We start from the raw sequence: 22,517 nt of genomic DNA on the forward strand, positions 1-22,517 counted from the left end.
TGTGTGTGTGTGTGTGTGTGTGTGTGTGTGTGTGTGTGTGTGTGGGGCTCACTCAGGCTGGCACATCTGGACACTAAGATTTTTCTCTATTCTTCTTCAAAACAGCTCAAGCTCTGTCAGGTTGCTCAGGGATCGGGCGTGAACAGCTCTTAAGTCCAGCCACAAATTCTCGATTGGATTGAGTTCTGGACTTTGACTTGGCCACTCCAGAACATTCACCTTGTGGTCTTTGAACCATTCTGTGGAGCTTTTGCTGTATGCTTGGGGTCGTTGTCTTGCTGGAGAATAAATCTTCTCCCCTGTCGTAGTTCTCTTGCAGACTGAGTCAGATTATCCTCCAGGATTTGACGATATGTTTCTGCATTCATGTTCCCATCTACCTTTACAAGCCTTCCAGGGCCTGCTGCTAAGCATCCCCAGAGCATGATGCTGCCACCACCATGCTTCACAGTGGACATGGTGCGTTTGTGGTGATGTGCAGTGTTTGGTGTTCACCAAACAGTGTCTAGTCCAGGGGTGTCCAAACTTTTCACTGAGGGCCACATACAGAAAAATATACCAAGGGCTGGGCCACTCACCAGAGGTCCGATATATCGCCTCACCCCTAGTGTGTTAAAGTGAGCAAAATCAATCAAATTTGCTTTCTCAATGTGCCTTTGTTCATATTTAACAGAGAAATGTTTGCTCACGTATGTTGAGCCGAACAGACTCATCATTCAAGTAGAAGGGAGTTGAGAACAGCTCGATGTCTTTCTCAATGAGAGAAAAATATTGAAAGCCAGTGTTGGCTGGTGGAACATGTTCTCTGTAGGGCTGTGCCACATCCAATCAATTTCAGCAAACATCCCAGTATGATTTAATGCAAAAAAAAATTAAGGTATCAAACACGCATTACTACTTTTCAGTTAAATATTTAACCTTTATTCCAACATGAAAAAAGCAGAAAATAACACTTTGATAAACACGTCAGGACATCTTATTTACAGCTAGTAGAGAAGCTTTGCATGTACTGCTTCCCTTTCCCACTAGTCTGCTGTCTGATTGTGAAGTCAGGCTGATCTGGGATCAGTTCTTTCACTGCAGTTTCTCCTCAAAGTTCTCCTCTCAAACGGGTCTTGGAGGAGCAGTGCTCGCACTGGCGCTCGCCTGTAGAGACTAGTCCGGACGGGAACGCGCAGCTTCCAAGCTGAATCTATTTGAGGACGCTGATTGGCTAAATTGTATGTCACTCATTTATATCTTTAATCGGCAATTGGCTAAACTGCTTAATAGACCCGCCTCTTTGGGGCAGTTTCTCCAGAGCCCCAGAGCTGCTGAGATGTGCAGACACGGAGAGGACGTGCAGGAAAAGCAGATATCATATTTTACACATATTAATGGGTGCATTCCATATTTCAAAAACACAAATATTGACAATTTGTATAGTTTATTATTATTATTATTATTTATTTTATTTTATTTGTTGTGGCTCAAGGTGGGGCGGCGCCCTATCACCCTCTATTGACCAGACGCACTGTTGTAAGCACTGACTGAGTTCTGTCATGAGAGACGTTATCACGGACACGTATTTACCCTTTTTAGCAGAAAGGTTGGCCTTTGGAAAAGCACATTTGACTTCGGACTGCGTGGGGAAGTGCACAACATTGAAGTTGCGTAGTTGTGCCCTCGTGCTCGAATTATGTTGACAGTTTTCACAACCGTGTTCATCACATCGCCAAGCTGGACTGTCTTAGCACAGAGGGCTTCTTGGTGGGTGATACGCTGCATTTTAACAGCCTCACCTCCACTCTCTTGTGCTCGCCTTTCATAGCTGGAGCCCTATCTGTTATAACTCCACACAGCTTGTCCCATCTTGTCAATTGCATCTAACACAGCTTCAAACATGTCCTTACCTGGTGTTGTGCTCTTTAGACTCCTAAAATCAAGCAGCTCCTCCGTAATGCAAAAATGATCAACACCCCGCAAAAAAATCAACAGCTGTGCGGTGTCTGTAGCATCTGTACTCTCAGCACAAGCTTTATCTGACACTGTTTTAAGTTAGCTGACGAGTCTTCGATTCGCCCCACAACTGTGTTTCTGGACATGCCAACGTTGTTGAATTCCTGCATTTTTTCCGGGGATATTATACCTGTGACTTTAGTGAGGCACTGTTTTTATGAAGTCACCATCTGAGAAAGGTTTCCCGTGGCGGGCAATGAGTTGAGCTACCTCGTAGCTGCTATTGTGGCTTTTTCTTGTGTTTTGTTAGCACGGAAACAATACTGTTGTTGAGCAAACTGGCTAGCTGCCATTTGCTTCATTTTCTGTTCTAGCTCGGCACCAGTGTAGGACGTGTCGTCATCCGGGCTAAACGTTTCTTTGATTGCTCTTACTTTGTGGAGAAGCTGCCTTGTTCAACACAGTATCTTTACCTAGTGGTGAAACTAAGAAGTATAATACAGTCAAGCGCAAGTTTCAAGTGTGGGCCATATTCCATTATATTTTTGGAATTTGCTGCGGGCCAATTAAAAATGGACCACGGGCCACAATTGGCCCGCGGGCCGTAGTTTGGACACCCCTGGTCTGTAGAAAAGTCCAAGGGGGGTGAATACTTATGCAAGGCACTGTATATGATGATTGTAGGTTTCTGTTCATACCGATGATTGCACAAGTTGATTTGCAGAACTTTTCTTCTTCATCTGTATTGCAAACATGAACATCACTGACTTTCAGAACACAGTTTTAAAACTGTTTTAAGAAACACTGCAGGATAAGGATAAGCCGATCACAAGCCATTTTAGCTCTAGCTTTGGCATTTGGAAGAGTTGTTCAGGTTTCAAGACCATAGGAATAACATGTATGAATTTTGAAAATGGGCGTAGTTCCCCTATAAACTCCTTTGACTAGATTATTGCTGTAAATAACAATTTAACAGACCTGCTTAATAAGTAAGCCACTGGGGGAAATGGGCTGTACCGCTTTTTCTTCCATAGTGCAGTCGTTTCAAATGAACAAACAAAATGTAACTGTTTAATGCCTATAGAAGGGCTGCAAATATCCCCCATTGAGTGTTAGCTATCAGTATCCATAGTCTAAATATCAGTCAGGCTTCATTACATCCTATCAGTGGGTGTGTACAGTGTGCTGTGCTGGCTTCTGTAGATGGTGTGCCGGCTGTTTTCCGTGGACGTAGTGATGGTTTTGCTGGAGCAGCCAGAGAGGAGGCCGGAGGAGTGTCAGGACCCGGAGCTCTCCTGCTTCCTGCCTCACAAGTTCCTGATCCAGAACCTGCTGTTCGCTCGGCGGATGGACGACTCGCCCACAGTCCAAGGCCACGCCCTGGCCTGCCTCGCCAAATGTCTGGAGCTGCCCTCGCTCAACGTCACCTGGGCAGTCCACAACCTCTTCTCTGCCAGTAAGAAAACGCACACTGGTAGAAGTTTGAAAATAGACATTTTTTTCCCTGTAAAGTCAATGTAGATGTGAAGAATTTGGGCTACTTTTGGATCTGAAACCAGGACCCGTTTCGGTAGACAATGCACTTTGTAGCACTGAAGTATGAAACTCTTTTGAATTATTTGAAAATGTAAGGGGATATGTACAGTATATATTTTAAGAGCTGCTCATAAACTGTTTTGTGGACACATTTTCACTGAAGTAACTTGTCTACTCTCTCTGTTTAGCTGGAACCCAGACAGTGTTTGAAGGCGAAATCACAGAAGGTACACTCTTTTGTTTCATTATTACAGATTTGTTGTTTGACTGGCCACAGAGGCTGATGGTGACAAACCCACCAAGTGTTTCTCAGAATAGAGAAGAGTTTGGTTTGAGACCTGTCGTAGGGTCTTGGAAAGATAAATTTTACCAGACAGATAAGATTCACACTTTATTTCAGCCTTGCTTTTGAAGGATAACTCTGGTTTAATATTTCTGTAGTTTTGGTATTCCTATTGGTATTAATCACCTTGTTATAGAAAAAAAAAAGCCAACTACTAACTAACAAAGCTGCAGCAAATTACGGAAACTATTAAGAGCCGGTCAAAATAGCACGGCTACCTTGTAATCTACATGTGTGGCGTTCGCCTATAGTTAGCCATCTGTGTGTTAACTATATCCCTAAACGGGGGCTGTGTGGTCCCTGTAAAGTTTAGTTGATCAATTAGATTAAATCCAAAGTGGCAGTAATGAGAAAACGTAAAGCAGCTTCGTATCATCTTCAAGACCATCCTGCCGGGAGGAGAGCAGTCGGCTGCTCTGGGAGAAGAAATGTCAGTCAGCAGCTGCAGCAATTTGAATCCAGACAGCACAAAATCCAGCATCGGGAGTCTCGGTGGGCTGGTGGAGCACTGGGTCTGACCTGTGTAACGGCAGCAACAGAAAGTTTGTAAATCCGGCAGGGAGTCGGGGCAGTCCCTTGGGACCAGACCCCCCCCCCCCCTGGTGCTGCGGTTTGCACTGGCAGATTTCTTTCAATGATTAAACTTAAATTATGGTCAGATCTTACACTTCGCACTTTTTAAGAATGTAGTGGAGTTTGATACCCAGGCCTTCATGGTTCACTGTCTTGCAAATTGTTTGAAGTGTTGAGGTTTTATGACTGTGTTTCAGGAAGCCTTAGTTCCCAGCAGACTCAAAAAACCTACCGCACTCTGCCGTTTAGGACTGTGGAGATTAGCAGCACAGACGGCTCCGACTGTGACGGTGAGAGAAGCTAATCTGATTTACCATACCAAATTATTTTTATTGTATGCATTCAGTGGCATTTTGTAAATGGATGTGCAAGATCTGTTTACACATTTGTGTAGGTGTGTGTATACACTCAAAGAGATGTATTTTCAAATGCAGCAAAAGAGAACCTGGCTCTCCTCCTGCGGCGGGTAAAAGACTCAAAGACGAATGTGAGAAAATCGGCGTTGCAGGTACCAGAAAAACTGAGCTTCACCGGACGGCTTCGTGTTACAAATTCAAATAATGATTAGCCACCAGTATGTGCTTCACCCTGGCTTTCTGTGCAGATGACCCTTTAGCCTCTGCTCTGTCGTCCGTTCACAGACGCTAGTGGGTCTCCTGAAACATAACGTGATCACTTTGAGCTGGGAGAACCTGGCTACACTGTCGGAGCGCTGTAGGGACCCGGCCTTGTCTGTGAAGAAGAAGGCCCTGCAGTGCATAGGAGAGCTGCTCGCTGTGAGTCTCAACCAGCAGCTCGGAGACACAGTACAACATTTTAAAGATAAAATAAAGAGAGAAGAAAATGTGTTGAACATTTTGCAGTACATATATTTCCTCTGACCACCAGGCTAAACCAGAGTGCAGCGTGGTGCAGAAGGCGTGGCTGCAGGGTGTGCTACCGGCTGTGGTGGACTCGGAGAACTCGGTGCAGGACAAGGCCCTGGAGGCTCTGGACCAGGTGCTGCTCAGCCAGGTCAAACCGTACTCTGCCAGCCGCCACCTGGATGCCAGTCGGAGGCTGACCTGGGACCTGCTGGGCCTGCTCTGCAACGAGTGCCGGAACCTCAGGTTGGACCAGCTACGTTCAGGCTACATACACACTAACATACCTGTAAACTTGTCACCTTTCAGCAAAATTCGCAGTTTCAAAATATATCATCCACGTGAATCGTGTAGATCCGTAGAGGTTTTTTTTTTTTTTGGGGGGGGGTCAACTGGCCAGCCAGCCAGCGTTTCTCAGATTGGAGTGAGACGAGGAGAAAAGGTGATGTGACGTGTCGAGTCTTCAGGCCAATCAGCGTTAAGATGTCTACACCGTCTTCATTTCCCTCTGTTAAACTTTAAGTTACGTAATGTTCCATTACAGTTCAGACTTGCTGGGTTAAGACTAACTAATTTTGTCGACTGTTAACATTCGTCATTATCGCGATTTAGGAGGAAAAAACGTAACGTGATGAAACATGCAGCCCCCCATGTTCCGGTTCAGGTCACTCGTTAACGTTAAACCGGAACACTGGCGGATCTGGTTGCAGGTTGTTGTTTTTTTTTAACTCAAAGTAGAATGAGGATGATTTCGTGGTGATAACGTCTGACTATGAAACATGAGGCCCAGCTACTGATAAGATGATGAGGTCAAAGAGCTTCAGGGAGAGGAGGCTGTTTGTGTAGCGCAGCTTGACGCAGAGCTGAGATGTGAGTGGAGCTGGGCCTGGAAAAAAGGTGGAGGTCTAAACAGACGTGAGTACAGCTTCCCGCTGTCACAGTATTTTAAATATATTGATAAGGCAGGGTATGCTAAATGCAGCCTCTGCTCCAAGGAGATGAACTACAGCAACAAGGGCTCACGTGCCCTCTCATCACACTGCCAGACACTGTTCACTGTAATGACCACAGCCAGTGCAGTTGCTCCTAAGGGCCCTGAAGTAATGAGAGGGTTAGGGAGCCTGTACCTTAATTTCAGCAGGTTGCTAATGCAGAGGTGTGTATAGATTACAGCTATTATTTTATTCTTGATAAACTACTTTAGCCAGAGTAGATTATCATTTTCACTTAAATAATTGACCTGGATTGAATGCATATTAATTGCAAATAGAATATAGGCCACAATTCTAACAGCTTTCGGTCTCAATGGATTTTGTCTAAATAAAGGTTAATAATAATAGAGCTGAAATACTGATTAATAACTGAATAATAAATTAGTTTTTTGCTTAAAGTAAATATTTTATCACTTAAGTTTCTTCTCGGAGTACACCAGAATGCTACATTTTCAAGCTCATTGAAAATAAAATTTTCCTGGGGGAGTATGCCCCGCCCCCGACAGGGTTTCGTGTTTCGGTGCTTGTCACCTTTTTCACCTCTTATGAGTTTACAGGTATGCACTAAAGAACGCGGTTTTAAAATGAAAATGATCTCCATCTACACCAGAGTTTCAGCACCGTTTTTAGAATTTTTATCGGTCCATACTTACACGCCTGAAAACGCATATCAGATGACGATTCACGTGCAGTGGGCATGTGGGTGCCAATGTATTTTCTTAGTTACAGAAAATACAACAGAGTATTATTGTACTCTTTAATAATAATAATAATAGATTGTGCTTGATACTTAAGGTCTTCCTCTATACTTCCAACACACACTCATCAAATTTACTTTAAAAGGAACACTTACAAATCAAGGTTCACTAACTTATGGGTCAATAAATTTGATCAATACACTCTCAGTTTCGTTGTTTTCTGTTCTCACACTCGTAGCTCTGGTGGTGGCTGAAGTCCCTGTCGTACTGGAGAGAATTTATGCTTTTGTTTGTTTACAGTTTCTTTGTGAACTTCACAGTAGTTGCGCAGAACAAAATGAGCATTGATGAGAACAGGAAAGTCCTCCGGTTTGTGTCCATCGCCCTCCTCAAAGCTGAAAACCATGACTTCAGACATCCGCTCCGTTGGGTGGCCGCTGGCTGTTTCCTCCACATGTAGGCAGTAGGAGCATTATATAATACAGAATTTAGCTGCTAGTATAGACAACAAGGTCAGCAACGCCTGTAATTTGTTATCCATGTTGAATTAACCTCTGGTAGTCGATCGGTAATCAAGGCTGTGACGAATCAGGGAAGGCACTGATTTATCTTTTCCAAGACCCTGCGGCAGACATGCAATATTTTTTGGCAACAGCTGAGAACCCAGTGCCACCTAGAGGATTTTTTTTTTTTTTTTTACTTTACTACTCTGTCAGACTGCTAAAACTCATTCAAGTAGCGAACGAATGTGTCTGCATCATTGTTTTCAAAGGTCTACCTTCCTGCCCGTCCAGACTAAAACGCAAACCCCTTCGGATAACAGTGTCCGTCAGTAGAAATTTCAAACGTCTCCATTTTAGGGGCCCTAAAACTCCGGAGTAGTGTGGCCGTTTGGCGTAAATGTAGCAAAAGATGTGCGCTTTAAAACAAAAACAAAGCAGTGTGGATGTAGCCTCAGTCCTGTTTGTTTACAAAATACGAACATGTGAAATAGTCAAAACCCAGTGAATGAGTATTGGCACAATGTTGGGTTTTATCAGGAATCATTTCAAAGCTAACTTTACTGACCTTCAAATGGCGCCATTGCTTGGAGAATGAGCACATCACTGCTGCTGTCTCGCTGACTTTGTTTCTTGTCCCGGGTCTCCAGCCGGTATTTCAGCAGGGCCTTCACCATCTGGTCCAAACAGAACAAGTTCACACAGACGCTCATCACCAACCTGATCTCGCACACTGAGGCCAATCACGCTGCCGGGGCCTGGCTGCTGCTCTCCAAGGTTGTCTCCTCGTCCCCCAGATTGCCCTACGGGAAGATCCTGGACGCCTGGGACAGCATGGTCGGGTGAGAGGGACACGCAATGTTTTTTGAAAACTGCTGAGAACCCAGTGCCACTTCGAGGATTTCTTTTACTTTACGACTCTACTTTTGTTCTTAGTTCAAAGGACGTAACTGCGACAACCTGCTGTCACATTCTGTGTGTGATGGGAGACATTGCTGTGCATTTGAATGAAGACACCAAGGATAGGATAGTTGGTTAGTGAATATGGTGTGGGATGTCGGGAAATTTTACAGGAGGAGTTTGGAACTGTCATAATATCTCTTTCTGTCTCTTCCCTCTCTCCGTCTCTCTCTAGTTGATCTGATGTCTTGGTTAAAGACTTTTACTTTGTCTCTGGAGGTGATCTGTGCTGCCGTGGAGACTCTTTATCAACTCGGCCGCAGCGAAGATGTCAAACAGACTCAGGTTGGAGATCTCGCCTTTTCTTTTTACAACTGCCTGTCATACAGTTTCATAATTCGAAATGTTGGGGTGCAAAATGTGTAGTTCCATGCCATAGTTCAGAAGACAGACCTTTAATAACAGCGCTAACACTAGACAAAAGGAATGTTATTTAAGTTTACTGATGCTGCTTGCATCATCAGTACTGTGAAAAAGATTGTCTCGGTGCAGAAAACTCAATGATCGGAAATTAAAACATGAATGGACATCCATTGCCACAGAATCTAGTGTCACCGTAATGGCCCACTTTATCAGTGTCTGTATTGTTCTACCACAGGTTCCAGAGAAAGCGTTATTTTTGTGTGAGCTGGTACAGAATGCTCATTGTTCATAACAGGAGGATTTGGTTGAAAATAAGTCTATATTATCAATTTGTGAATAAGGGCAGCTTTTTATCAAGTGATTAAGAACATTCTGATTTTTACAGCAAGAATGCTGCTACAGGCACAATTTTATTTCTTTTCTTCTTGGTTCTCTTTGCAATGCTGGGAAATATGTTGGAAAATGTAACCCTCCAGTTGACACATCTCTTCTACTTGTTAATTATATTGTATTGATAAAAGATAATGGAAGTAAATTTATCATTTTTTTTCATTATGAATCATTACAAATATGATGCATTTTAAAAATAGCAGATAGTCACAAAAAATAAATCATGTATAGAAATCAAAAAGATTGATGCTTCAAGATGAATTGCTAATCGTTTTATAATCACATCGTAGCCTTCAGAAGCGATTCGTGAGATGCCTAGAGATTCCCACCTCTACTAACGGGGACAAAAAAAGTGAAATTGGTCCAGTATTGAGAGAGACAGGCTGCAATGTAATCTTATCAGGGCAATTCCTCACAGTCAATGTACGTCCACTGAAAGTGCTTGTTTTTGCCACCGACAGGCTCAGATTATTATTATGGAACATTATGGAAAGGACCTGACAGAGAAATAAAACGCTTTTCTTAACCCCTTGCTTGTGTGTCATGTGACTTGTTCCCGAAAGACAATGGTGGAAACGTGATTGAGAGTTGGGGAAAGAAGTGACGGTGGTGTAGCTTAGTTTTATCAGAAACATTTTTAATGTCCTGGCTGAATATTTAGATGATTTTGACAACTAGGACGCCATGCGAGATTTCAGGGCGAGACTTGTTTGGACACAATAACAAACCGACCGGATCCAGGGTTATGTTAGCCAGCGTATGCTTGCTTTTTTGCCGATATCACATTTAGTTGTCCGGTAGATGAAATGATCAAAGGGAAAAATGTCCAATTGGAAATATGCTAAATAATAAATAGCATATTGAATAGCCTAATCGGCTCCCCAGCGAGATGCATTGCCAACAACGCTACGTTGGGTTGAAATTCCACCTGGCTTGTGAAACAGTCGTCAGGGAATTCTGGGAAATCTATACGGATTGGGCAAAGACTGCCGGCACAATTCCTGTATCCATACAGGGCATATTTATGACCAATATCACCCCAAAATTTTAAAAATCCTTAAACAAAATTCTTATTTTGAATAGTGTTTCACAACTTTGTTTATTGGTCACTAAGACACGAAAACAGGTGAAAAATACCTAAGTTACTCTTTAAATAACAAACAAATAGTTTGTGCCAAATATTCGTGGTCAGTATTAATTTATCAAAAAAAAAATTAAATGATTGCTGAGTGTGTTAAGTTTAAACTTGGAACTGTTTTCATGCTTCCCAAAACATTTTTGGTGGCTTTATCTTCGTATTTATTTTGATCATATACAGAATCTAAACTTGCCAAAGTCACAGCTCATCATCCAGAGTTAAACAGATTCTCCCGATATGATGTCCTACATCATGATTTAATTAAAAATATGACTCTTCCCTAGTTCCCGCTTTCTGTCATTTAATATGTGATTTCTTTTTCTTCAGGCTTTTCTGAACCAGCACTGTGGTGAGCTGGTGTCGGTGTGTGAGGCTTATTTAGCTGGCATCATCCTGAGAGAAAAGGGAGCCCAGAACCTCAATGAGGAGCTGATGGTGAGACTTAACCCTTTGCTTGCTTTTTCTTGGATAAACATCGGCCTGAAAGATGTCTGTTTTTTTTGATCGCGTATGGTTCATTTTATTTGAGATCAACACATACTGTGTACGGAAGTTGTGGCACACATAATTTCCAAAACCATCTGCTGCTCACACTATTCTCAGAAATAGGAGCAACAAAACAGACAATCGCTCTGCTAGTGTCAAAGCCAGACTTTTATAATACAGTCTCGGCCACATCGTTAACTGACCAGTTCAGTTACCACAAAACTTTGGCACATCAGGGTGATAAAAACACATGTGCTCAATCATAGGGATGATAAATGTCTGGGTGCTTTGAATGTTTAAATATAGCCATGGTGGCTTCACCGCATGCTCAAGTTTTACTTTCTATTTTGTATGTATTTTGTATTTTTGGTTTTTACAGCACAAGAGATGCTTTTCAGTTTCTGTTGCTTTTTGGGAAAGTGTTTTAGTGTTCTGACGGAAAGTTTTCTTCTTAACGCTGGATAGGCTCCACACGCTGTCGGCTACTCCGCTGATTATCTACTTGTTATGGCTTGTTTCAGTCTCCTGAAGTGTGATTTAATGTAGCTGGATTCACCATGTAGTTGTTCTCATTTACACATTTTTCCATTTCTGTTGCCGAACATGAAATAGTTATTTAATTATGAACACTACATGTCAACAAGCTGTCATTCCCAAGCTGCTGCACTATGGTTTTTTTCGAATCACTGCGTCATCTGATAAGATCAAAATAAGTCCAGGCTACTGACAACAGCTCTGCTGTGTATTTGGCTATATTTACATTTAGAAAAAGTGATTGCAAGAAATTTAGAGAGGGCTAAATGCTGTTTGCTGCTTCACAGCTGCAATAATGATTGCATAAACCTCACTGAGCAGTTTATGCTATAATTTAGGTGAGGAAACTGCATTTAGACTGTACGGAGGGGTGAAAGTAAGAGAAAAAGATGTTTGACAAAACAAAAAGCAATGAGACACATTGTCCACATTATTTTGCAAAGACCAGGGTGCTGCACCATAGCAGGTAAATGTGGAACTGAAAATGCTCTCTCTTCCAGGTGAAACACCTCCACACTTTGGGTGTGGCGTCACTCCACTGTCCCGCCAAGGTCGGCAAAAGGACGGTGCTGCTTGTGGAGTCCGTCCTGACAACACATTCTGACAAATTGGCTGGTAAGGAGCATGGAGATCTATGGAAATGAGATACTGTGGTTTTCAAATCCACATGATCTGAACCATGGTCTTGCTGCCTGCCGTGGTCCTGCCTGACACCCACTGCTACATTATTAGTAGTAGCATTGCTTGCTATTGCCGATACCATTACTGCTTTTGTTATTCTACTAAATCCACTCCTGCTGTACTAGAAATCGTAATGTTTCCATCATTATTATACTTACTACTCTCATTATATGAATAAGTTCTCTCATATGCATTGAATGTGTTGTAACTCTGTTATGATGTTCATTCTGTACACATGACATCTATCGCACTTCTGTCCATCCTGATAGAGGGATCCCTCCTCTGTTGCTCTCCCTAAGGTTTCTTCCTTCTTTTCTCCGTTAAAGGATTTTTGGGGGAGTTTTTCCAAACAGAACATCCTCTGTCCCAGAACAGAAGATGTCACATGTGTACAGATTGTAAAGCCCTCTTTACAAATTTGTGATTTTGGGCTATACAAAATATATTAAATTGAAATAATGTTTCCCTGTGCGTTCTGATCCAACATCTAGAAACCTGGTTTGGTAGTTAGAAGAAAGAATTGCTGAGAGTAGTGTCAATTGTACTCCTCTCACCATGGTGGGACCACACACGCGCTTGTGAAAGCGCTTTGAGTGGTCGGAAAGACTAGAAAAGCGCAATACAAGTACAGTACAGTCCATTTACACCAAAGTAGATGGCTAGTGTGCACCCAACTTCACCGGAAAGCTGGGAGTCGTGCTGTTCGTGATCAGCATCCCAATGCTGGGGTTTGCTCTGGTTGAATATGAGTTGCTACAGCCTCTAACTGAAGGTCCATCTACAAGAAACATGACCGCTACAGCAGCTTGGAGCGCAGCTAGTAGACTACTAGGCATGGAGGTGAGCGGAGCTCCGCTCCAGAGAACGACCTTTGATGAACTAGTTTTTAAACTAGTTCGTTTAAAAACAGTTGACTGTAGCAACTTAATACTCAAGATCAGCGGTCCCCCCAACCTTTGTTGCGCCACGGACCGGTTTCATGTAAGACAATATTTTCACGGACCGGCCTTCAGTGTGGCGGATAAACACAACAAAATAAAATGATACGATCGGCATGAAAACAAATATAAAATGCATAAAAAAATACAACTCACAATAACGCTGAGTCAGTGGGAGCTCTGAGCTTATTTCTCTGCAACGAGATGGTCCCATCTGGGGGTAATGGGAGACAATGACACCCAAAGTCTGTTCCTTATGTCCAGTCTACTTCGTAATTTTGTTTTGATTGCTGTCACTGCAGAACATCCCGCTTCACAAAGAGGATGTGTGAAATGGAAGCAGGGTTTTCAGTGCTTTAGTGGTGATTTCAGGATATTCAGCCTTGATTTTAATCCAAAACACCAGCAGAGTTGTTGTCTCAAGCATACTTTTAAGGCCACCGTCATTTACAATCTCCAGCAGCTGATCTTCCTCTGACGCCACATATTATGCAGAGCGGGCTTGGCGCGTCAGAATTACTCCTGATATTTAATTAGATTCCTGATATTGTCTGTTAAGTTAAATTTTCTTTTTCTTGGAAGTTGTAGGCTCTTCTTCTGTCTCCTTAGTGGGCCTTTCCCCCTTTGCAAAAAAGCTCTCCAAAAGTTTTTTACTCATTTTCACTAACTTGCGGGCTTAATTTTTGAGGTAACGTCTCACGTGACCGAGACAAGCGTCTTGACATGTCAAGAGGCACAGGTGGATGAAATTGGGAGAGAATCTGGTCATTTTTCAAAATAAAACTTCTTTCAGACTCTGATAATCAATAAAACGGAAATAATATAATATTTATTCTTTCTGTGTGGCCCGGTACCAAATGACCCAGGGACCGGGACCGGTCCGCGGCCCGGTGGTTGGGGACCGCTACTCTAGATAGCTATTTTTTGTGCTTTGGTCTAAATCTGTGAGATAACCACGCCCCATGCATTTGATTATAACAGATGGAAATAAATGTGGCATTGTGAAATATAGTCCCTTGAAACAAATGAAAGTAGTCCTTTTTGAAAAATTTCCTTTTTTATGAAAAATATTTATTTGTTGAACTCTATTATTTATATATTTATTGCCTCGTTTATTTATTTCAGGATTTGTTTCATAGCCATATTTATTCATGTATTTAATTGTTGAATGAAATTGCATTCCAAACTACTGACAGATCTCATCCAAATGAATGGGACGGCTACATTTCTTCACACGGGGGCTTCTGTCGGTTTGAACGTAGCCTAATACGTAAAAGACCTGCCAGTATTTACTTTGTCAAATCATTTTCTTCAACCTATCATACAGAGTATAGCCCGACTGATATCAATATTGATATTCGGGAGTTTCAAAAAATCTGATAACACACATTGTATTTTGTGATACTACTTTTGGGAGTAGCCACAGAAAAAACAAAACGAAACCTACACTTATGTGCTTTAAAAATGTAACATCGCCTGTATTCTGTGGTAACATGTTCTTTATGTTGGTGACAGAGTGCCAGGAGGAGCTGCCAGCATCGCTGCCTCTGTCCCAGTTTAAAGCAAACTCTCTGCCTAGCAAAGTGAGAGCCCATGGAGTCATCACTTTAGGTAAACTGTCCTTCCCTGACTCTATATCAGCCTACTCTGTCTCTTTTAGTAATGTCTGATGGTATGTGTCCAGAAGGAGTTCTTTTTGGACGTGAGGGGCTATGCCGCTTCCCAGCATTGGACACCTAATAGGCTGCCACTAGGCACCTGATACCGAAATGTGTGTCTGAAATAATTTTAGGCGAGAAATAAGCCAAGCAGTTGCTGAATCTAAATGAAGCATAATTTACTAAGTGAACATCATGCTGTATTGAAGCAGACTTTTAAACTCGAGATTGAGACCATAAACTCATGTTTACGATGTTTACTGAGATAATACATCAAGTGAGAAGCTGGGTCACTTTCTCAAAGACTGATTTCTTTTTTGCAACCAGAGGAGTGGCTCCTGCTGGCCATTTGAATGAATGCAAGTTTAATGCGCTTCCATATTGGCTCTACTTTTCAGGACCGGAGGTTGCCGCCTGCTGCTTACATAGACAATGAATAGGAAGCGTGGAAATGATGGAGCCTGTGTACATGTACCATTAGAAACATTGTTCATAGCCTTAACCTCCATGCATTTCTGCTGTCTCATTACACATCTAATGTTTTCCTCTCTGTTGGCGTCCGTCCGGGCTCAGGTAAACTGTGTCTGCAGCACGAGGAACTCGTCCAGAAGTGTCTGCCGGTGTTTGCCAGGGAGCTGGAGGTTGGTACGGAGGTTGCTGTGCGCAACAATGTGGTTGTGATTATGTGTGATCTGTGCGTTCGATACACCAACATTGTGGATCACTATATCCCCAACATCTCCGCTTGTCTGAGAGACAGTGAAGCTGTCATCCGGGAGCAGACTCTCATCATGCTGACCAACCTGTTGCAGGTAGGAACTGTTATACACTTTCTTCACTAGGCTACAGTTTGAGAAATGTTTTTTTGTAATTATTCATTGCAGTTTCATAAAAAAGAAATGGGGTGATATCTATAATTTTCAACTGCAAGGCGTTTTTTTTGCTCTGTTCAATAACAAAAGATTTCGTTTTAATTCGGTTGACCTGATTTAACAAGCAAACAAACAAGTTATTTGAGAAAAATTATAAAATATTCAAGGCATTTTCAGGCCCCCTGCATTTGTCAAACATCAACATAAATCAACTGCACTCCAAAACCACAATTAAAAACCACTGACTGTGAGACATTTTTTTCATTAATGGCAATAGACGGCGTGCTTTTCTTTAAATAGTTTAGCAGAGTTTGAAAATAATGGCTAAAGAAACATCAGATTGCAGATTAAAGGTGCAATGTGTCAGATCTGGCTAGAATTTTTGTTTAAAACATAAATAAAAAAAAGTTTGTGACCATATTTGGACTGTGGGGGAGTGACGTAGAGACGTCGTATACGGCTCTGGTAGCGACTTATCAATCGCACAAGTTCGCCCTAAAGCATACCCTGCTTTATAGTCTACTTGAAACTAGAGATTGAGACCATAAACTTATCTTCACAATGTTTACTGAGGTAAGAAATCAAGTGCGAAGTAGTCATTTTCTCATAAACTTCCATACAATCGGAATTATTTTTGCAACCAGAGGAGTCGCCCTGATGGCCATTAGAAAGAATGGAGGTTGAAGACACCAACGCATTGACTTCAGACCAGGTGGCCAGACATTACACCTTTTTAAAGACTCGACTAGGGTTCTGCTTATAGATGGACAGTAAAAAGGCTGCCACATTTTAATCTCAATCTTTTTATTATCCCTGTATTTTAACTATTGCACTATTTTATGTCTTAGATTCTCTTTTTTTTTTTTTATTTTTTTTTTTTTTTACATAATTGGCATTGTTGGAGGTAAACTCTTACGATTTTCTTTGCCAACGACTGACTACTTCTTTGTAATTGTTGTGCATATCACAACAAATAACAGCTACTAGGCTTTTCTCGGGGAATCTTTTTATGAGGCGGGTTTTTCAGTATTCCTCTAATTGCCGGTCTTCTCTTTTTTTCCAGGAGGAATTTGTGAAATGGAAGGGCTCCCTCTTCTTTCGCTTCATGGTGGCGTTGGTCGACCCGGTCCCTGCCATCGCCAGGTAAATTCCACTGCACAGATAAAAAGATGACTCGGTAGATCATTTCAAAATATAACATCTAAACATTGATACAGGGTGAGCTGTGTTTTCTTCTGACTATGAAAATTAAAACTTGTAACTTTTTTGTACTGCTACTTTCATTTGCTACCTATTCTTGCCTTAAAGGACTTTTTCTTTTTTTTTTTTTTTTTTTTTAGAATTTAAGAATATAACAAAAATTGGAAGCAATGTCCTGTTGTGTGGATCTTAAGTATCCACTTCAACCTGGGCTGCATAATGTATTGTAGGATGTTCCAAAACAAACACATAGACAGTTTTTTTGGGTATCGATGAAATGTTTTTGGCTCTAGGTACAACAAGCACACAGTGACACTTCATACTAGTATTGTTACTATCTAATATCGCTCTGAACACCTAAAGAAATCCGGTACGATATCAAAACATGTTTTCTTGTCCCAGTCTGTGCGAATACTGCCTGCTCCACCTGCTGCTGAAGAAGAACCCAGAAATGTTCAGCCAGCACTTCATCGAGTGCATCTTTCACTTCAGCTCGTACAACAAACACAAGTCCTACAACAAGTTCCCTCAAAGTGAGAGGTAGGAAGCTGTGTGGATATTAGTTCTGTCATCCTGTTCACATGTTCATATCCTGTTACAATACATGCAAGTATTTCTTTTTTTTGGTCTGTTCATTGGCTTATTTAAAAAAAAATCCATGCAGAGAAAAGGTTCAGTTCTCCCTGAAAGGAGCTCAGCACCGCGAGAAGCGTTTTCGGATCTACCGCTTCCTGTTGGAGCACTTCACAGACGCCCAGCGCTTTAACATCACTGTCAAGATCAACCAGACCATCTTAGGTGAACACGTGTGTGTGGATTGAGATGTAAAAAACAGCTTCTAGCGCTCGGCCAAAAAAAGAAATCACTTGTAACCTCTTACCCTTTCCTATCACAGCATGCTTTGCGGACGAGGAACTGCCCTTGGATGCGGATGGAGCTGAAATTTTGTCAGATACTTTCAACATCTTGAGTCTGAAGGAGATGAAGCTGCAGGCCATATCTACTCCAGCAGGAAGCGCCGCAGGGGAGGAACCTGAGGAAGAGAACATGACCACCATGGCGAAGGCTGTCCTGCAGGTTGCACAGAAGAAGGTGGTGTCTCAGGTGAGCACTGCTGGCCAAGTTAGTCTCATCAAAGAAAAGTTATATTTCTTTATTACTCATAACTCAGCAGCAAGAAGTAGCATTACATGACTAGTTACTTTACATTAATTTCTAAGCTCAGCTACATCAAAGGAACCTAGGGATGCCCCCCAAAACCCGGTTCTAAACAGGAACTGGTTCTAAATTAGTAAAACCTGTAGTTTTGATAAGGTCTGCTATTGATGCTTTTGAAGTTACAGACTGAGATGTCCTTGTCTCAAACCACTCTCTGTCTCTTTGTCTTTGTGCTTTACTCTGACACACACTCCGGCTCAGTACAGTGGGAGACGCACCATGGCAGAGAGAACAAAAAGATCTAAAGCGTAGCTACATTTTACTCCAGTAGATGCTGGATAAATCACAAATGCAATAAAACCCTCACACGTAAGGTAATACCAGCAGTCTATCAAAACATTTGGCCAAGCCGTTTTCGACTGTTTGGCGAGCAGTGTCTATCCTCGTCCACTGCAGGTAATATTAGCAATACAGAGTTTTCTCATGAGAACAGACTACTAATTTATTAGTCTATGAAAGCTAATAACTTAGCTAATTGTTTAGCTGCAAATGTATTTTAAAGATTTTGGAACTTCTTGTCTGCTGTTAAAGAGAGACTTAGTTTATATACAAGAATAATAAAGCAATGTCGATTCCTTTCTTAATTATTTGTTTTTTTTTGTCAAAATAATAAGAGTACCAATAAGGAATCGAACCGATAAGAATAATATCAATAAAATCTTAACGATACCCCAAAGGCACCTACAACTCTTAATCCAACACGTCGCATCTGCTGTACATAACACATGAATAATTAGGAAATTTGACACTGAATTCAAGCAGCCAACCATGGACCTATGCATTAAACAGACATAGGCCTGTATTACTGATGTATGAGTATTGAGTAACTTTACAGAAAACTTTTGGTTGTCCGACTATGAAGGCAAATCAATTTCAAAATCCGCGATCACAAATGAGATTCACCAGCGCGCGTGTGTAGAGGTCCCAAGCTTGCAAATCAGGAGCGAGGAGAGTCCCCTAGCTCGCGACTTATATCACTGCTCTTCTGCGCGCAAACTTTCACTTGCTCGCGAGTAGTTTTCTTTTTGACAGTAAGTAGCCGCACCCAGTCACCATTGCATCACTACATTTTATTGCTTACAATCCTCGCGACACAGACGATAGGTGGCGGTGTAAAGATGGTTTTTAATCCGCCACCGAACACTACTCTACTACATCTCAGAGGTAAATAATTTACTTTACTGACACTACAAACATACGATGACCTTACAGAATAGGATGCATTGCTGTAGATTAAACTAACCAACATTACGTAAAGGAGTTAAAAACGTGAAGCATACCAGTTAATGCAGCAATATAGTATATCCTGAAACATCAGATGGAATAGTAAAACACTGACAGGGAGCATTTTACTGCACAGGTACTTTTTACTTTTGGTACTTTCAGTACATTTTGCTGATAACATACTTGATAAGGTTTTGAATGTAGGACTTTTACTTGTAGTGGATTGTTGGTATTAGTACTTTTAATACAGTGAAGGATCTGAATAATTTTTCATCCATTAATTACTTGCCAGTGATTTCAATTTGGGAACTCACTTGGCAAACAGTTAATGTGGTCCCTAACCTTGGCTCGAGATCCTTGACCGGGTCAAAATTCTTGTAGAGAAGTAAAAAGTAATATATTCACCTCTGAGATGTGTTCAGTGGCGGATTGAAAACCACCTTTTTATCGCCACCTAGCATCTGTGTCAGGATTGATATCCGGCCAATCCAAAGACGAGGATTGTAACCAATTAAATTTGGTGATACAATGGTCGCTGGGTCCGCCCACTTACTGTCAAAAAGAAAAACTACTCTCAAGCGAGCAAGTCAAAGTTTCGCGAGCAAAAGAGCTGTGATGGAAGTCGCCCACTAGGGGACGCTCCTCACGCTCAAAGCATGGTTTTCTCCTCGCAGGCTGCAATTTTGCTCGTGCGAGCAGATGTGAAAGTGTTTTGTGCTCGCTGATTGATTTGCCTTCATACCCGACACTGGTTGTGTTAACTGTCCATCATTTTAAAAGCAGTGCCGGTGTAGCTGCGCCACTGGTGCATGAGGAGTGCATGCTGCGGGGTTTCCTCCTGAAGTAAATCCAATGTTCAGAGAGTCTGGTTAGTCCAGTCTCCAGTGTAGCAGCAGAGCGCGGGTTCAGCACTAGCTCTGCATATTTACACATGAGGGACAGCAGCGTAACTTCACTGATTACACCAAAAGCTAAAAGTTAAGTTCTCTCTCCTCTGTCAAGTTCATAACTACAGTTAGTTTTGCTGCTTAAAAGTCCCACAATATTTGCTGCATGCATGAAAATGCTCACAATTCTGAAACCAGCCTCTTTAATCATTGAAGTAAATCGTTAAAGATAACGCTCATACATCAATACAATACTTGCAGTAAAGGTCAACATAGCCAACAGGGATTGGTAGAGGGGGAGTGAAATGTGCATGTCTCTAAACATGTACTAGCTAGTCAGATCCGGAGTAGGGCGGGTCATGCCTTCTGCATAACAATTAGCCATGTACTTCTGTTTGTTGCAGTGGTCTTGGAGAGTTCAGGGTTAGTGCACAATTTACCATTTGTCTTGCTACCACTGCTTTTAGCGCACAGTTTTATCCCATTCTGCTTTTGCATCTAAAGACTGCTTAAAAGCTGTGGGGATAAGGAGTTTGGCTCCAGTTTTTTTTTTTTTCCTTGTCCCGTTGATCGGCACATCTGGGTGATGCCGTTGATAGTGCTTTACGCATGTTGGATGCGTTTCTATTTACATAGCCAACAGTGATGGAGCAGCGCAGACACAGCGTCCTTGTCTTATGCGCAACACAATATACATAATATATTTATAATTTTTAAATAAAGCGGCTATGAGAAATCGTCTGTCCGGGACAAAGACAGAAAAAAAATCCTTCATCTGCTTTGTGTGTTAATGTAATTAGTGACCGTACGGTTGGTGATGTGTGTATTTTCATCTTGTCCTGTATATTCATCATTAAAATAACATTCATACAGCGCAGCGAGCGCTGCCGCCGCTTTCATTTATGCTGCTGTCTCTCCTGAGTCCAAAACTGAAAATGCATTAAAAAAATTCAAAACCTATTTAAATCTTACGAAATATCCTGCTTCAATCCATATTTGTTGATGTTTTTCAAAAGCATTTTCACTGCGGTCAAAAACTATATTGCTCTCCCACTTGCTGCCACACAGACACAAAGAAAGGCTTACAATGGTATTGACAACGCTTCATTCCAAAACCTCAACAAAAGCTTTGAATATAAAACGAAATTAAGTATAGCCCTGGTTGCTCTGTCCAATCAATGTTTGTTTCACCTTTTTTTTTAATTCATTGCACGTGTGTGCAACAGCGGATCATGAGGAAGGATTAGAATCGAAGACTCCGCCTTTGGCCTATGTCTTATAACTGACTTTCTGCAACCCCTTCTGACGAGAAATGCAAAAACTGGTCCGATACCAATACAAGCCTATACCAGCTGTTAAATACCACTGTAAAAATTCTGTGGAGCGTTCGGGTTTGCTCCTCTCAGCTTCCTGCTTTTGATCCACAGGTCCAGAAGAAGGCCTTCATAGAGAACACAGTTCCTCTCATCATCGGACTGAAGAGCCTGCTGGAGGAGAAACGTTCTCTTGTCCTCGGAGACCTCATGGCCTACCTTCAGGTGAGACCACAGCACAGATGCTCTGCATATTCATTTGAAGAGGGAATTGATGTGCAGTCTGATGTATGGCCCTGCAGCAAGAGGCTCCTCTTGTAAGCCTGCACCTAACCTTTGTTTGGCCCTACTCCAGGTGACGATGCAGGAATACCGTAACGAGGTGAAGGAGTTTTTCTCTGGAGACGAGCAGCTGGCGGCTGAGCTGGAGTTTGCTCTGAAGACTGCTGCGAAGGAGATAAAGATGGTGGAACAGATGGACAACTGCAGTTTGACAGGAGACGCCAGGACTCCCACTGCACAGGTCAGAAATCTCAGAATCTACAATGAACACAAAGTTTTAGATACTGAGTGCAACTTTAAAATAAACTTGTATACAAATACAATAAGTGCTAAGTGGAAGGCTCAGTGTAGTACTTCTTGAAGAGGTGAGTTTTCACCCTGCGCCGAAAGATGGGTAGCGACTCTGCTGTCCTGACGTCAGTGGGGAGTTCATTCCACCACTGTCGGACCAGGACAGAAAAAAAGCCATGACCGGGTCGATCGGCCGCAGGGACATCTGAGTGACAGGGCAACCAATCGCCCCGAGGCAGCAGAGCGAAGTGGTTGGGCGGGGGTGTAGGGCTTGACCATGGCCTGGAGATAGGAAGGAGCTGTTCCTTTCACTGCCCTCAGGGTTCGTACGGTCATTGAAAACCTGGAAAAGTCATGGCATTTTAAAATGGTTATTTCCAGGCCTGGAAACGTCATGGAAAAAAAAATAAAATCCCAAAAGTTTTGGAAAAGTCATGGAAATTTGTTATATTCATATTTTCGTGTTGTTCATTTACGCTGAGTTGCCAGCCAGCGTTTCTCAGATTGGAGTGAGACGAGGAGAAAATGTGATGTGATCTTCGCAATAGAACATCTTTGATGTGTCGAGTCTTGGCCAATCAGCGTTCAGATGTCTACAGCGTCTTTATTTCCCTCCGTTAAAGTTTGAGTTACGTTATG

General features: G+C 42.1%; 1 protein-coding gene across 3 annotated transcripts in view; it reads left to right on the forward strand.

Moving 5' to 3' along the window:
• ncapd3 (non-SMC condensin II complex, subunit D3) overlaps window positions 1–21,953 on the forward strand; it is a 58,674-nt gene extending 36,721 nt beyond the window's left edge. The window contains exons 11-29 of one of the 3 annotated variants that reach the window (XM_031879282.1): window positions 3,142–3,394; window positions 3,663–3,701; window positions 4,588–4,680; window positions 4,825–4,898; window positions 5,032–5,166; window positions 5,279–5,499; window positions 8,094–8,285; window positions 8,380–8,477; window positions 8,579–8,688; window positions 10,622–10,729; window positions 11,815–11,929; window positions 14,449–14,544; window positions 15,165–15,403; window positions 16,527–16,606; window positions 17,066–17,203; window positions 17,328–17,461; window positions 17,559–17,767; window positions 21,420–21,530; window positions 21,661–21,953. In XM_031879282.1, the coding sequence (XP_031735142.1) occupies window positions 3,142–3,394; window positions 3,663–3,701; window positions 4,588–4,680; window positions 4,825–4,898; window positions 5,032–5,166; window positions 5,279–5,499; window positions 8,094–8,285; window positions 8,380–8,477; window positions 8,579–8,688; window positions 10,622–10,729; window positions 11,815–11,929; window positions 14,449–14,544; window positions 15,165–15,403; window positions 16,527–16,606; window positions 17,066–17,203; window positions 17,328–17,461; window positions 17,559–17,767; window positions 21,420–21,530; window positions 21,661–21,948 (2,733 nt within the window). In that variant the 3' untranslated portion in view covers window positions 21,949–21,953. Of the gene's footprint in view, window positions 1–3,141; window positions 3,395–3,662; window positions 3,702–4,587; window positions 4,681–4,824; window positions 4,899–5,031; window positions 5,167–5,278; window positions 5,500–8,093; window positions 8,286–8,379; window positions 8,478–8,578; window positions 8,689–10,621; window positions 10,730–11,814; window positions 11,930–14,448; window positions 14,545–15,164; window positions 15,404–16,526; window positions 16,607–17,065; window positions 17,204–17,327; window positions 17,462–17,558; window positions 17,768–21,419; window positions 21,531–21,660 lie in introns of those variants that run through there. The other 2 variants (XM_031879283.1, XM_031879284.1) reach the window with 2 other exon arrangements.
• Window positions 21,954–22,517: the final 564 nt, after the last annotated feature.

Source organism: Anarrhichthys ocellatus, unplaced genomic scaffold (genome assembly GCF_004355925.1).
Source record: "Anarrhichthys ocellatus isolate YVR2014 unplaced genomic scaffold, GSC_Weel_1.0 scaffold241, whole genome shotgun sequence".
Taxonomy (NCBI): domain Eukaryota; kingdom Metazoa; phylum Chordata; class Actinopteri; order Perciformes; family Anarhichadidae; genus Anarrhichthys; species Anarrhichthys ocellatus.